Source organism: Peromyscus californicus, unplaced genomic scaffold, assembly GCF_007827085.1.
Source record: "Peromyscus californicus insignis strain IS unplaced genomic scaffold, ASM782708v3 Scaffold_3__1_contigs__length_106647218, whole genome shotgun sequence".
In the NCBI taxonomy this organism is placed as follows: Eukaryota; Metazoa; Chordata; class Mammalia; order Rodentia; family Cricetidae; genus Peromyscus; species Peromyscus californicus.
The window spans coordinates 72429095-72445870 of record NW_026294551.1 but is presented as its reverse complement, the minus strand read 5'-3'; the positions used below and the strand labels follow the sequence as shown (position 1 = coordinate 72445870).

The window sequence follows — 16776 nt, the reverse complement described above, 5'->3', positions numbered from 1 at the left end:
CGCAGACCAGGTGCCCCGTGTTGATCAAATCCTTCTTCGTCTCAGCCCCCAAGATAGAGCAAATGGCCGAGTGATGGGAGGGAACGGGGTCATCCCTGTGACCTCAGAAGCCATCAACAGAGCCTGCATTCTTGCCCTCCCTCTGATGGGGTGAAGGGTGAGTTCCTTGCTAGATATCACCAAGGCTCCCTCCTCACCCTCCACGTCATTTCAAGGGCAAGGAGAAATAGAGCATGGTGGCACAAGCCTGTCATCTTAGCCCTTGGAGGGCTGCAGCGGAAGGATTACAGGTTTGCGGGAATACTGGGACAAAGAATGAGTTCAAAGCCAACGTGGACTATAATGGAAGACAAACAGCAAAGAGGAGAGAGGAGATTGGGGCTACTACTCCTGGTGGGGGCCCCACCTCTCCAAGCCCCCTTGGGGGTCCCACCGCCCCATTGAGCCCCTTCAAGCTCTCTGTCTTCAGGGTCCCAGTTCACTAAGTACGGCTGCCGCCGGAGGCTGGACAGCAAGATGGTACACCGAGCCTTCTGCAGCGCCCTGGCCAAGCCCAAAGCCATCCGCCGAGCTTGCAACCCTCAGGAATGCTCCCAGCCTGTGTGAGTGCTGGGAGGGGGCCACGGCCCAGGGGCTCACTGTGGAGGGAGGAAGGAAGGAAACCGGGCCTCCCAGAAGCCCTGGGCCTGGCATCTCATGGGGTGTTAGGCCTTTCACCCGCCATACCGTACATAGGTTAAAGGTGCAAGTCCACTTCTGACCCACTGACTGGAAACTTCATGGGCATCTCATGAAAGACAGAAAATGTTAACACTTAGATGGGGAAACTGAGGCCCAGAGGGTCTGGGCTGTATTAGATGTTTCTAAGCGACAGTGCTGATTCTCAGACCTTCAGACCCTGGCAGGATGCATTTCTGGACCCAGGTCAGGGAAGGTGGCTGGGTTGAGGGACTCCACAGTGCTCCTGAGCTTTGCTGGGGAGGGTTCATGACACCATCAGAAGATGAGACTGTAGTCAGGATAAGGACCCTGAGGGAATAGACAGGTGGTAAAACCCTTTAGGCCACTAGCCCCAACAGAGCCTGTCAGACTCTCACAAGCAGGGGAGTATCTGAGCCTCAGTTTCCTCTCCCTGCAAGCGGGCCCACATGGCGGGTGCTTCTGTGAAACGAGAAAGAGCTTCCGTTGCAGGAGAGAACAAGCTGACATCTCTGTTCTCATTGCCCACCTGGGCCGCAGCCAGACTGGTTCCCTGACCACCTGCCACTCTGCCCCGGCAGGTGGGTCACCGGTGAATGGGAGCCTTGTAGTCAGAGCTGTGGGCGAACCGGCATGCAAGTGCGCTCCGTACGCTGCATTCAGCCCCTGCACAACAACACCACCCGCTCCGTGCACACCAAACACTGCAATGACCACCGTCCTGAGAGCCGCAGGGCCTGCAACCGTGAGCTCTGCCCTGGGCGGTGGCGGGCTGGGTCCTGGTCCCAGGTAAGCTGTTTTCTTGGCCCCACGCCCTTGACTCCAAACTGAGCTTGGATAAGTCTGAGATAGACAGTCATTCCAGTCTTGATAGAACTCCTGTCCCCCCAGGCCACAGCTCAGGTTTCAGGGCACCATGGGAGCCACAGCATGGAAGTCCAGGGTTTCTATGAGGGAACCAGCTACATGGTGATGGACCTCAAATCCCAGAAGGATGGAAAGCAGATATTTACCATGCATAAATTGCATTGCTTGTTTAAGCTGCCTAGCAAAGCTGGTACAGCCTGCCCCAAGGCCTCAAGCATTCAGGAGCTTTTTTTTTTTTTTTTTTTTTAATCACTCAGAACCTTCCAGGAGTTAGGTCCCCAGAAATTGCCCACAAGCCAGTCCTCAAAACAAGCTGTTGCTTAGGAGTGGGAAGAGTTTGAGAATCCCAAGTCGGCTGAGTTGACTCTCCCCCACATTCATGATAAGGATGCAGGACTAGGTTGAGTGAGCACAGCGCCAGGAGTCAGGGTATGAATGCACTTTAGTTCCTCCCCAGGGTCATGAAGTGTGGGGTGGGGGGCTAGAGGATGCTGGAGCCTTGTGTTTGGAGAGTAAGTTAGAGGGGGGACCGCCCAAGGTTCCGGGGCTGGATCAGAGATGTTGCAGGAGCCCCAGTCTACTACAGGTTTTCCTGGGCATCCTCCAACTAGAGAAGTGTATTAAACCGTTTTCCATTACCATAATGAGGTGCTTGAGTACCTTCTGTGGGGAAGGTTGTGGGCAGATATATCGCTTTTTATTCTCTCCATATAGTGGCATTGCTTGCCTCCATTGTCTAAATTAGCCTAGCTCTATTTTGAAGTTGACACATAAAGTCAAGGGTTTCTTTATGGCATCCCCACACACATGTTCTAATTCACTTCCCTTTCCCATTGCCCTCCCCATCCCTTTTTCCTCTTCCCAAATAGCAGCCCTCAAGGGTGTCATGACCTTCACACACACACACACATACACACACACACACACACACACACTTCCACATATGAGGAGAAACAGAATTTGTCTTTTTGAGCCCAGCTTATTTTACTTAATAGAATCTCTAGCTCTATCCAATTTCTAGCAAATGCCATGATTTCTTTTTTTCCTTATGGCTGAATAAAATTCCACTGTGTAGTATCTAGGAAGACGGCTCTGGTGGTTAAGGCACTTACTGTACAAGCAGGAAGACTGGAGTTTGGATTCCCCAGCACCCATGGAAATGCCTGCTAGGCATAGCAGTCTGCCTAGATAGTTCTAGATAGTTCTAGAGCTCAGAGTCAGGGGTAGAATCCCAGGAACAAGCTCACTAACCAGGTTAGCTGTGTTAGCCAACTCAGAGTTCCAATGAGAAACCCTGACTCGATGAATGAGGTGGAGGCTGGTCAAGAGGATTCTGGTTGGCCTCAGACCTCCGCATGCATGTGTATACCCATGCATGTACACCTGCACATCATATATGTGCCTCCCTCCTGATAAACATGCATATGTTGACCACTTTTTTTCTCTGCATGCATCTGTTGATGGACAGGTAGGCTGGATCTGCTTCCTGACTAGTGCAGATATAAACACAGATGTGGAATGTTGACTTAGAGTCCTTTGGTTATATACCTAGGAGCGATGGGTCATATAGTAATTCTGTTTTTACTTTCCTGGGGACTCTCCATAGGGATTTATGGCAGTGTAGAGCATTTCTGTATGAAGAGGCTTCTTGAGTTCATGGTTTTGAAGGTTTAAGGACATGGTGCTAGCATCATCAACTTTACCCTTATGAGGGAGGATCTTATGACATATGGCACCATGATGGTATACATGGGAAAGGGATCCCACGGAGAAGCAGGCGGCCAAGGCCCAAACAGGTCAGGAGAGGCCTCCCACTAGGTTTTGCTCCCCTTCCCATTACCACCACAGTGAGGACAGAGCTTCCAACACACAAGTCTGGAATGACATGCTCAAATCATATCCACACTATGGGAGGAAGGGAGAACCCAGAGGTATTGGCATCGCAGTAGCCCTGAGAAATGGGCATGTGCATTCTAGGACAGTTCCTATGGGACAAGACCCACCTTCTGCCCCACACCATCTCCCATGGGTCACCCGTCACATGCCTGGGGAGCATGAGGCTCAGTATGGGAGGTGACCTTGATTAATGGTTCTGTACCTACAGTGTTCGGTAACCTGTGGCAATGGCACCCAGGAACGGCCAGTACTCTGCCGCACCGCCGATGATAATTTTGGTGTCTGCCGGGAGGAGCGGCCTGAGACAGCAAGGATCTGCAGGCTTGCACCCTGTCCCCGTAAGCCCTGTGCCACCCCTGACCCCCAGCATGCAACAGCCTAGGAGAGGGGAGTGGGGGCTAGTGCAATCAAACTCTGCTCTTCTTCCAAAATGACTGGGCTTGCCATGGGTAAACTTGAACTTGAGCACTCCCAGCCAGGGCTGAGACTTTTCCTAGAAAGAAATAGGATGGGGGGGGGGGGGCGCGCGGGGCGGAGGGTTGACACATGGGTGTCCTTGGACAAGTCCTGGTGTGCACAGAGGACGAGTCTCAGCCCATCCCTGCCTTCATGGCGTGCTATTACAGCCCTAAACTCCAATGACCCACAGTGAACCACAGCCCAGCAGGACTCTGCCAGCAGGCATGCGGAGCCTATGCAACGGAGATGCCAATATAGGAATGGGGATGCCCATGTGGGTAGGATGTGCCCTGTGTTCTTTGAGAACAACAGCCAAGACCACTGTGCAGATGCCTGGTCCAGTGTCACATGTGTTTCAACATCTTGGTCCACACAGCAACTCAGGGCTAACTCTGTCCCCACCATTCTCTTCTACAGAGGACAGAGTACAAGAGGTCAGGTGACAGTCCTAGTAGGGGTGGCAGGACTGGTCATCCTTACCAGCTCTCTCCAGGACAGAGCTTGAGTGCCAGGGAACCCTGGAAATAAGGTGGGGTAGAAACAGTGAAGGAGCAGGACATGGGTTCATCTGAGATGGGCAACTGGAGAGACATTGCTGGGCCCAGGGATGCAGACAGGCAAGCGACGAGACCAGTTTATCCAAGAACAGGAACCATGCCCTCCTACTGCGCTGGGCCCCAGGATGCCTGGAGGCGAGCTGCTTTGCTCTGGATGTGGTGGGGGTGGTGGGGGTGGTGGTGGTGGTCCTCAGTGGTGCTCTGGCAGCTGCAGCCTCCACTTTTCCTTCCAGGAAACATCTCGGATCCCTCCAAGAAGAGTTACGTGGTTCAGTGGCTGTCCCGGCCTGACCCTGACTCACCCATCCAGAAGATCTCGTCAAGTAACCGACCCGTTTATAACTCTGCCTCTGCCCTCCAGTGCATGCCCTGCGCCTTGTGGAGCTTGCCTTGGGCTCCCCTACTCTCTCTCTATGGAAAGCTTCCCTGACTCCTGCTGAGCGCTCTCTGGGTGAATCTGTTTTCTCTGGGCCTGTGTGCTCGGCCTGCTCCTCCAGAGCTTGTACCACTTGGTGGCGGCAAGCGGAGCGAGGGCCAGCCTCAAGGAGGCCTGGCCTGGGGACACTGGCCTCTTGTCAAGGGGCCAGGACCTGGTTTTGTGATGGCTTGTAAAGGGGCAAAGATCTGTTGTGGTGCTGGAGGGGCCTGAGGCCACTGTGCGAGTGTGACCATCTCGCCATGGCGACTGCCTCATTGGGCCACATCCCTCCAGGCTGAAGCTGCGGGTCAACTCCAAGGGGAAGCCAGCCCCATCCCCTTTCAGACGCCACCACCATTAAGGTGAGGCCACAGGGGTCTCTACGGTGTGCGTTTTTTGCATCTCCTGTGCCGGGGTGACAGACCCCAAGTTTCCTGCGGTGTCAGGGGCTTCCCGGCTGCTGCTGCTGTCACTGCTGCTGTTGTCCTCTGCTGAGTGTGTCCTTTCTGACTTGTGAAACTATGGCCCGCTTCCGTCCGGCCTTTGCACCCAACCTACATGGCCCTTGGCCCCCATCCCCCTGTCCTCTCAGATGGAGGAGGAGGCGGGGAGACATGTCCCTGCAATGGGATGTCATGGACACACCACCACTTCCATTCTCTGTCCATTTGCTCCAATGGCCTTTTTCTTGTCGTGTGCATATGACCCGTTCAGAGGATTGAAAGTGAGATTGATTGATTGATTGACTGACTGACAGATATGGATGTGCCTCACCTACCAGTGTGAACAACTACAGAATACCTCAATTTTTATTGCTTTTTTTTTGCTTAGAAACACTATGTAGAAGATGCCTTAAAGTTGAAAGCTAACAGAATTGGCTGCTAACTCCAGCCTCAAATGGGGGATGTGATCCGGGTAGGAGGCAGGCACTGAAGATCTAGGGGGACCCCACCCATTTTTGCCCACCTTTTGCCAAGGGTAAGGTTTCTAAATCCAGATGGCCTTGCTCCCTCCCTGAACCATCTGTGTGTGAAGGGACTCAGCAGGCACTCCATCTATCTCCGACAAAAGGGGTCCTCCTCTGATGCCCACCTGGCCAGTTGGCGCTGACTGTTTTGCGGAGACTCCCACAAGGAGCTCCCACAGCGCGGCCTTACACCCAGAGGGTGACCTTACACCTGGGTCCTTAGCCGTGACCAATGTAGCACTCCCAACTGACAGTCCCAGCAGCGCCCCCGGCCCCAGCCGCCTTCATCTGTTAATAACTAATTCCTGCTGGACCACGCAGCCAAGCCTCCTCCTCTCCCCCTTGGCGCCCCCGGCCCCAGCCGCCTTCATCTGTTAATAACTAATTCATGCTGGACCACGCAGCCAAGCCTCCTCCTCTCCCCCTTGGCAGTGACTACTGTTATGTAAATAATCGGTGTGTAACTGCAAATCAATCTTCTCACGACTGTTAACTTCCAACTTTGACGAGGCAGTGTGAGTGACCTGTGTGGTTGCAGATGGTGCCACACGGTCCTGGGCATTTGCCTCCTGTCTGTACGCACTTTGGTTTATCAGGGATATTTTATTAGTATTTTGTATGTACTTAATGACGTATTACATAGGTTTCGTTGTTGCCATTGCCTTTCTGTTCTTTTCTTCTTTCTTGCTTTCTCTCCATGAGACATTAGTGTGTGCCAAAGTGACTGTGAAAATGACCTTTTATTCTTACTAATGATGGAAAGACCTCTTGTCATGCATCCCACAAATAAACTCAATAAAAGTTCAGTTCAACTGGGAGCTTGGGTTTGGTCAGCTGGCGGCTTGTTCTCTTCACCTTCCTGGCAGGCCACACCGAGGCGTCATGCGGCACCATCCAGTAGCGTTAATCACCTGGTTTCTGGTTCCAGTGACTTCGTTGCCCCCCACCTCGCCCCACCACCCCCTGCCCAACATAGATGTTTAGGGTCCATCTTTCACTAACACACATACCAGAGAATTTTTCAAAGTAGGGCTGTTGCACTCCACCTTGAGTGTGGATCTGTCCGTGCTAAGCGAGGACCTTTGCAGAGATGTCTCGGTTTTCTGCTCCTAGGTGCTGCCTGGCTTGGCTTCTTCTTTTCTTGGGATCAGAGCAGAAATGTGGGGTACAGGTTATGTCTCCTGAGCCCCTGTCAGGTCACTGTCCTGCCTTGAGATGCCTGTTCATAAAGATGGTTCCTATCACGATGGGGAAGGGGTGTGGTCTTGGGAAAGCAGGGCAATGGTCGTGTGTGTGTGTGTGTGTGTGTGTGTGTGTGTGTGTGTGTGTGTGTGTGTGTGCGCGCGCGCGCGCGCGTGCGCGCACATGTGCACAGCCCTGCCTGACTGTACCTCCTAAGTTCTGCTCTCAATAGCCACAGGGCCTGTGTCCTCTCACCTACCAACAATGACCAGGCGGTGGGCCAGGTTTCAGCAGGGACTTCCTCACCTGAGGTCTGTCTTGTGGGTGGGACTCCTGCCCCATGTTCATCAGTGCTAGGGATCGGTAGGAAGGGTCAGGAGGTACTGAGAAAGGACAATAGGAGATGGCCCAGTGTCTAAGAAACGGGATTGGCAGCCCAGGCTGAGGCCCTGGACTCCAGAGATGTCACAGGAGCTGTGGTTGGATCTACTGCCCACAGTTCTGCTTGTTAATCAAAGGAATCATAGCTGAAGAGGATACTTGTGTCCACAACACTGCATCCCTCAGTCCATCTCTCCAGAGATGAGTCAAGATTAGCTGCCCTCTAAGGAAACCATATATTAGTACTCCTGATGGCCCAGGATGCCACCTGCACAGGGCACATCTGGGGCCCATGATGGAAGGGAAGGTGCTACTCCCTTTATGAATGAGTTTCATGAGCTTTTGAATGATGAAGTGGGTTCATGAACCCACCACTCATTTGCAGTGATGTGTCTGCTCCCACCAAGCGATCCCTCCTGCTTCTCTTTACCCTTTATGGCATCAGGGAGGGATTCTTGCTTTATGCCTTCCCCAACATCTGTTACACTTTACTTTCTCTCTAACTCTGACTTCTGTGCAGAACTATCCCCCTAAAGATTGGTGAATTTAAACTCGATTTTAAAATTGACTTTGCTTTTTCTCTGTATTCATGTTTGAGGTTACCTATGATACTTGTCTTCCACGAGTATCGATTTTCTCCTAAAATAAGTGATGAATTTTAAAAGGCATTCAAGAAAACTACTAACAGGAAGCAATCAATAATCCATATGGAATTCGTATACCACCACGACTGGGGGAGAGGCACATGGGTGACAATGTCTCCCATCAAGTGCTAACCAGGACTGGCCATGCTTAGCTTTTAAAGTGACTTTATAAACAATATGTACATTCCCAATGGTTTATCATCATTCCTTGGAAGCCAATAGTTTTGGCCACCCATGGTGGTGCATGCTTTTAATCCCAGCACTTTGGAGGCAGAGGAAGGCAGATCTCTGTGAGTTCAAGGCTAGCCTGATCTACATAGTAAAGTCCTATCTTAAAAAAAAAAAAATCCAAGAGTTCTTGCTGTTTAGTTGCCACTGAGAATGGGATGGAAGATCAAATATCATAAAAATCAAAATTATCTTAGCAACCTTTCACCAGCCAGAGCCTCAGGACATAGTTCAGCCTGCTAGAAGTATAATTGACAGCTTCTTTATCTAGGAGAGCTGTCTGGCCAGCGGTATTGTTTAAAAAGACACAACCACTGGTGTATTTTCAATAAGGATTGTAACCACCCCTTGATCTTGCAGATGGCTACATCCTGGAATAAAATGGTCTAGAATTTGCATATAATATGTGCATCATCCTCCCAAACACTTTGCATTACCCCCAGGTTCCACATAATTCACAATACAATGTAAGCACTTTATAGATAGTTGTTTTACTGTGTTGTTTTTTGGAATAATGACCACAAAGGAATCTGGTTTATATAGTATTCTTCCCAAGTCCTGTCCATGGTTAACTGGATCCAAGGATGTAGAGCCTGTAGGCACAGAGGGCTGACTGACATGTTTTTCTTGGTTGTTATTAGTACACCAAGCTCTTAAGCCATGGCTTTTTTTTATTCACTCATTGCCTTGCTTTAATTTTTTAAAACTGAAGTTGTGTAGTTCAGTCAGAGGAAGTCAGACAGAGAAATCCACCTTGTAAGCCAAGTGGAATGGGGGCATCCTGAGAAGGGAATTCAAACTCTTAGGGCTGTCTCCATCAACTGAACACTACCTTTGGCCAACCACTAATCGAGGGCTACCCTTGACCCAGAGTCAAGCAACATTTTCTGCAAAGAGCCAGACAACAAATACTTTAGGCATTGGAGCCCATCCAGTCTGTCACAGCCATGCCACTGTTGTTACAGTGGGAAAGTGGCCAATGATAATAAGTGTGGCCGTGTCTCAATAAATATTTATAAAGCCAGGTAAAAGGATGGATCTGGCCCATGGCCCTGTATAGCTTCCTGACTTCTACAGGTAATCCTTGAATTGGCCTGGCTGTTGGGTTAGTCAACTTCTAGCACTGTGATAAGATACCTGATACATCAGAAAAGTTTAATGCAGCGGGGCCATGGCTGGATGGAGCAGTGGCCTGACAGGATATGTCAGATAAGTTTGGGTAAGTGTCCAAAGACCTGCACAAGTCTGCGTCTTTAGTCTCTGACAGAAACACCTTGGGAGGTCAGCTCAGGACAGTGGCACACAGTGAAGCTCTAACTGAGGGGGAGCTGAGCTTTAGAGGCTGGTTCTTTTAGGTTGAATTTTGTTATAGTTACTACTTGTACATTACCACAGAGTCAAATCCTGCCACCAAATTACATTGAGGTTCCACTGAGATGTCGAGCATGAAGATCCGGTTAAGTCCCGTCCTTAAGGTTGGACTTGGAGTCTCTCTTAAGAACAGAAAGTCTCATTTCTGTCTCAACCTTAGAGATACACTGACAGAGCAGGTTCTGCTCGGGATTGCTTGCAGGAGGGGAGCGCTCCAGGCGGGGGGTCTGTGGGTGCCCCGTTCAGAGTCTTGGACCCTGCAATCACACTGACTCTCCACACAAGCTCACTGCCTCTGCGCTGCCTCTGGACTCTGTCACACGCCTCCTCCAGCAATCTGCACTCGGCGGTGGGTACATGTCCCCCTCACCTTGTCCTTTGGTTATTTCTCCCACTCTTCTCTTTCAGAGGGCCAGTGCCAAGGCGACAAGTCAATGTTCTGTAGGATGGAAGTCTTGTCTCGCTATTGCTCCATCCCCAGCTACAACAAGCTCTGCTGCAAGTCCTGCAACCCACCCCACAACCTCAGCAGCACGCAGGACGCAGGTGGGGAACCTCCACCCGGGAAGCACAATGACATCGAGGTGTTCATGCCCACACTCCCGGGGCCCACTGTCGCTACGCAGGCTCAGCCTTCGTCAGGGCCTCCCTTGGAGGTCCCCCTCAATGCCTCCAGCATCAATGCCACTGAGGATCACCCAGAAACCAATGCTGTGGATGTCCCCTACAAGATCCATGGTGTGGATGAAGAGGTCCAGTCTCCCAACCTGATCCCGCGACGACCGAGCCCATATGTGAAGACGAGGAACCAAAGGATCCAGGAGCTCATTAATGCAGTGCAGAAAAAAGAGAAGGCCGGAAGGTTCTAATAAAATGGAAAGATTCGCATCAACAGCTTTTTCCCCTTGCTTATAGATATGTTCCATGGGATGGTAAATCCTGTGCTGTGGGAGACAAAGCCCAAATTCCTGCTTCCAGAAAGGTTTGGAAAATAGTACAAAAGAATATATATGGGGGGGGGGGGGGGCATGTGACAATCAGCCTAACATGTATTTTCCAGGCTAGGAATGACCTAAATCTTGTGGTGGTCTTAGGTCTAGAGTGGAAAAGTTCCCTAGTTTCTACCAATGTTGGGATGTCAAGGGGGATGACTCCCAGAGAGAAAAACTTCCTAAGCAGTGGTTGAGAACCTTCATTTCCTTGGTGATGAGCAGTCCTCAGACCAAGGTATGAGACCACGGGGGACTTTTAAGTGACATGATGTTTTACCTAAGAGATTGTCAGGTTGAGTACATTTGAGTGGAGGTCATGACTCGAAATGACCTCAGAGGCCAGGCAGATGATTGGGTAAGTGTGGTAGAGAGAGGCCTTAGCCAACCAGAGAGCAGCGCCTGTCTAGGGCTGTTGGCAGGCTCCAGCTATCGCTGCCAGTGTGACATGTGTTCCTTCCCTACGAGCCTGGCCCTGCCATCTTTTGCACAGGCAGATATCTGGGTTTCCTGTACTTAAAATTTTTGAAGTCGTAGGGGTGGGAGTAGGAGATGACCTGCGAGTTTTAGGTTGAGATCCATCAGGCTGTAACCTCTGGTCTCTGTTTTAATTATTAACTAGTTGTCTGGTGCGGTTTCAGCATCTGGTGCTCATGGTGTGCAATGTTTTGATCTCAGCTGAGCATGGGTTGTGCACCCATCTAGTTCTTTCCAGAAAAGTGATGAGACTCCTATAATGGGGGATATGAGTTCCAAAGAGGAGCCATTGGGTCAAAGGCAGCAAGGACTTATCTCTCTCCTGTCCACTCACCTTGGCCTTGCTTGCTGCCTCCCAGGTTCTGGTGGAAGAACCCTGGTTTTCTTCTCTGGCCAGCTTGAGCCAAGGCCCGAGAGAGGAAGGATGTACTCTGCATGTGCTCTCCCGGGATGACCCTGCATGTGGCCCAAGACCCAGGATTCTCCCTTTCCTGGGATCCCAGTATTGCCACCTGGGTGGTGAGGTGCCAGGCTCTGGGGTCTCAGGTTCAGAGGATGGGTTTTGTCTGTAGTCTGACCTTGCCCTTGCCCATTTCCAACCTTTAGAAGGACTAGAACCTGACAAGATGGCCTGCGATAGGAAGTATCAGGTGGGGGTGGAAGCCCCACTTTATCTTTTTTCTTTAGAAGCTTAGATAATCTTTGTTTGTGGTAGAATGACGTTTGGTGAGCCGGATGTGAATGAGGGAAAATGAAAGGCAGTAGGTGAATGATAGGAGGGTGGTGAGCTTTGGCTCTTATACACTGGCATTTTGTGAGCATGCCACTCCAATACCCCATATGGTAAGAGCCAAGGAAACATTAGCTCCGTAGCTGGGCCTAGCCTAACCATAATTCTGAGACTTCTCATGTGCAGGAAAGTTCTAGAAGCTCTGTGTTCTCGCCCATCATAGATCTTAGGTTATTCTTTCTTATTGATAACCCCCAGCCCTGCCAATCAGAGTTAAGAATACTGAGACTTGAATCGATGCCATTGTGGCTAACCCTCCATTGAGTTTCGAGGTGCTCAGTATGCTTGTGTAAATCTGGTGTGTGTGTGTGTGTGTGTGTGTGTGTGTGTGTGTGTGTGTGTGTGTGTGTGTGTGTGTGTGGCGGGGGAGTTGTCTATGTGGATGGTCTGGGAAAGAAGTCAGAGCATAGAGACCAGCTGGACTAATGTTTAAGATAGTGCTTAGCTTTCCTCCCAGAAGGTGGCCAGACACCCCCCCCGCCACATGCATTCCTTGCCCCCACATCCCACACATACTCCTACACTGCCCCAGCTCCCAAAGAACCAAATTGGAAAAAGTCCTTTGACTATCTCTCCTAGTATGTGGTTGAGAACAGTTCTGCTTCCCTGCCTCCTTGTAAGCAGGGAATGAATCCCATGGCTGGCCCTCATTTATTGAATCCAGGTCAGCTGGGTTTACTCACAGTCTGAAGAACTGAGTATTTCCTGTCTTTGGTAGAATGAGAAGGAACATTCTAGACTAATAGTAGCCAGGATATGACTGAGTTACCCATTCTAATGGTTGTGATATAGTAACACTCCATTGTCAGATCCCAGTACAGCAGAGCTTCATAGAAGCCCCGTGTGGGACAGCCCCAGCAAGACAGATGCCCTGAAGGGAGATGAGGTCCCACATGACATCCTTGGTGTCTTGGGCCCTGGGCCTCCAGGCCTCTCTGGAGCTAGTGGTACTCATACACCTCTGCCCAAGGAACAAACCGTGTCCACTGGGCTCAGAGAAGTTGCGAGTTCCTGAGCATGGGACTATTTGGAGAATGGACTTAGAAATCACCCTGAGTTTTCAAAGCAGCTCTTATTTCTGAGGCATTCTTGTAGTCCTAGAGGCAGGTTAGGTGTCCTCTAGAAGTTTCCAGCACCATGTTGTCACCCAGACTATCCTACATCACACAGAAAAAAACTTCTGAGGCACCTGGGAGTCATTTTTTATTCTTAGGAAGAATCAGGCCACATTTGAAGAAAGCCCTTAGAAAACCCCATGGAATCCCATATATAAGCCTCAAATTTGTATTTTGATAGTTGTCTTTTTGGGTCTGTTTTAAGTATATAAATGGTGCTCAATAGCAATGTCTTTGTCCAAGGTAACATTCTGACTCTACTCCTGTGTGACAGGCGGCCGCCGAATGGAGCCAAACACGGTGCTCAACTTAAATCACAAAGTTTTATCTGACAACAGCCATTGATGCGTCTTTGTTCTGTATAGTAAAACTTGACTCCTTACTTTCATAACTTATTAAAGTGTCTGTGGTTTTGCAAATCATGACCGTGTTGGTTCGTTACCTTGACTACACTCATCTCCAGCCTAAACTTTGACAGGAGAGATATGTCACATTGGCAAGCCAATCTTGGCGATGAGCCCCCAGGCTCCTGGGGCAGGGGGCCATCTAAGAGCCCTGGCTGTGGCTGCTTAAGTCAGCACCCCATGGGGGAGAAAGGACATCCTCTTCCAACTTACCTTGGGATATGGCTTAGCCAAGAGCCCCACCCACCTACCCAAGCATCATCGTGACCCTTTCTCCAATGATTAGGGTTTCCAGGAGAAAAGACTAGCCATTGAGCTAAATTTGAAATCCAGAGAAACAGAAACACTTTGTAGTATAAAATAAGAGACACACACACAAAAAAAATATGGAAATTTTTCTGGAATTCAAATTTAACTGAAAGTCTTGCATGTGTATTTTCTAAATTTAGGCAACCAACCTGTAAGCAGCATTACACTTAGAAAATATTTGCTCTCATCCACTTGTGTGCTAGTCAGTATTGGGGAGTGGGGTAGGGAATTGAAGAGCAGACTACTGTATCTACTTGTGTAAAATCTTTGGGGTGTGTGTGAAAAGAATATGTAGTTGTCAGCTGTTGGGTGCCACATACGAGGAACGTCCCCCATGAGTAACAAGAGTGCTTGCTGCTCTTCCAGAGGACCAGAGTTTGGTTCCCAGCACCAAACTCTGGGAAAAAGCCTTGATTTGTCATTCTAATAATTTCTAGCTCATAGTATCTCCTTGTATTAACTTGATAACTCCTAATAACTCTTGATTGTAGTTTTGTCAATTTCTACCTCCCTCTTTTATAAAATCACAGGCCACTTCACTATTTTAAGGGTCACTTTGGGACACATGTAAATGTCTAGTTGATATTGTCTTCTTGGTGACATCATCCAATGATGAGGTGACCAATTTTGCTTCTGGAAATGACTTGAGATTTTCCCTTGAAGCTGGGGGCTTTGGGACCTTTCTCTGGGAGGAGGTTGCATAATGATACGTTCTTTTGCTTTTAGATTTCCCACATCTAGGCATTTGTGTGAGCTGTATCAACAGTTTTTAACACTAGCTTTCTGTTTTAAAAAGATTTATTTTTATTTATGTGTGTGAATGCCACATGTGTGAGGCTTCTCACAGACGTCAGAAGAGGGCGTCAGATACCCTGGACTGAGGTACAGGTGGCTGTGAGCCCCCTGGCATGGGTGCTGGGAACCAAACTCTGGTCCTCTGGAAGAGCAGCAAGCACTCTTGTTACTCACTGAGCCATCTCTCCAGCCCTTGTTTTGAGACTCTTCCAGAGCGCATCATACAGACAGGCTGGTCTCGAACTTAATAGAAATCCACCTGCCTCTGTTCCTCAAGTGCTGGGATTATAGGAGTGTGCTCCCACACTCAGACCAGTCTAACATTTTCCAGTCAAAATCCTCATTGACACCAAGGTCCTTTCTCCCTTCTTGTGTGCTCTTTGTCTTGACTTCTCCATTCTTTCTCCACTTTCTTATCTTCTTTTTGGCCATGTGCTGCCCCTACCCCTAATGCCCATTTCTCCAGACACACCTGTGAGATTATTCAGCGTCTAACCATGCCTTTGAGGGATTGTGCTGACGGGCTTAATGGAGATTGGAAGACCCATCCTAACAGTAGCAGCACCATTACCTGGCCTGGGGTCCTGGACTGTATGAAACGGAGGGTGAGCAGAGCATTGGCATCCTTTGCTGTCTGCTTCCAGGGTGTGGCTGTCATGTGACCAGCTGCTTCTGGCCCCTGGCACCCGGACTTCCCTGCTGTGACGGACAGTACCCTTGAACTGTGAGTCAAAATAAACCCTTTCTCCCCTAAGTTGGTACAGGAAGAGAAACTAAGACAGAGGGGGAAAAAATCTCCTTATGCTATTGGCAGAGAAGAGAAAGGTTAGCACTTTGAAATATGCCTCAGCTTGGTCTCTGAAGCAAAAGCTTGCCTCCAAGAGCAAGGTGTTACTGAAAACATTTTTATCAGAATATGATCATTAGACAGTTCCAGCTCTTTCCAGTCTCCTCTCTATGGTAAGAAGAGGATAGTATATAGCCATGTTATCCTGAACATGGCCAATCTAATCTAATCTTGGAAGACAAGCAGAGTCAGGCCTGCTTAGAGCTTGGATGGGAGAGGAGGGAAAAGGATGCCGACGTCAGAGCCCAGGTCTCAGCAACTACAAGTCTGAGATTCTACAGGAAGATTATCAGAGTCCAAAGACGACAGAGATGCAAAACCCAAAAAAAGAGAAAGGGTGAGGAGAGGGAGAGACAGAGAGAAAAAGAGAATAAATGAATGCATCTTCTTAAACTGACAATGAAATACTTACCATGACAGGCCATTCTGAACCTCAAAACACAGCTCAGTAAGTAACAAATAGAAATAATACAAACTCTTAAACAAAAAACAGAACTAAATTAGAAATCAGCTCGGAATGTCTTCTGATACTTTTGAGGTTGAACAATGCACTTCTAAATTATGCATGGGTCAAAGAAGTCTCAAAAGAAATTGTTGTTTTTTTTTTCCTGATCGTGGAGGGGTAGCACATGTGCATGTGCAAGCCACAGCCTGCATACAGAGGTCAGAGGACAACCTCAGGTGTCTGTCTCCACCTTCCATCTTGTTTGAGACATCTCGTGATGCTGCATAAGCAAGACTAGCTTAGCTAGCTTGAAAGCATCTGGGATTATCCAATGAGGACCAGTGGCTCTCTAGGAACCCTCTAGGCCTTTGGTGCTAGATTGGGGAGGCTGAGGCACTCAGCTTCATGGACTATTGGGTTCTCAGCCTCCCTGGTGTGAGACAGCTGTTGCTGAACTACTGTAATTCTATCATAAAAGCCAATCTAATGGATTCCCTTTGAATATAGACTCCATTCTGTTGGTCTGTGCCTCTGGAGAACGCTAATACAAATGGACTACATAGCTAGAGTGAGATCAATGTATGCATGGATCACGGGGCCACGAAGAGTTTGTGGACAAATCACTTTCCTGAGCTTCCTTTTTCTGACACACTCTATCCCAAGAGTCCCTTGTCCTCCTGACCTTCTGACGAGAAATCCAAGGCTTTAGGGTTTTTTCTCTGCCTCATGTCACATCCACATCCAAGCACAAGTAGAAAGAAACAGTAAAAATAAAGTGACGAAGACCTTGCTGACCACTGTTGGCTCACAGTTCCTCTGGCCAGAGAGAAGGGTGAGAGCTCAAAGATGTGATTGGCCTGTTCAGCCACCACTGTACTCCACAGAAATGCCCAGCATGCCAGATGTTTTGCTTCATATGTGTTTCCTTCATTAATC

The 16776-nt window shown here is 49.2% G+C and overlaps 1 protein-coding gene across 1 annotated transcript in view; it reads left to right on the top strand.

Moving 5' to 3' along the window:
- Adamts2 (ADAM metallopeptidase with thrombospondin type 1 motif 2) overlaps positions 1 to 10645 on the top strand; it is a 210082-nt gene extending 199437 nt beyond the window's left edge. The window contains exons 18-22 of the mRNA XM_052758023.1: positions 470 to 602; positions 1281 to 1488; positions 3671 to 3800; positions 4712 to 4801; positions 10078 to 10645. Of these exons, the coding sequence (XP_052613983.1) occupies positions 470 to 602; positions 1281 to 1488; positions 3671 to 3800; positions 4712 to 4801; positions 10078 to 10538 (1022 nt within the window). The 3' untranslated portion in view covers positions 10539 to 10645. The remainder of the gene's footprint in view (positions 1 to 469; positions 603 to 1280; positions 1489 to 3670; positions 3801 to 4711; positions 4802 to 10077) is intronic.
- Positions 10646 to 16776: the final 6131 nt, after the last annotated feature.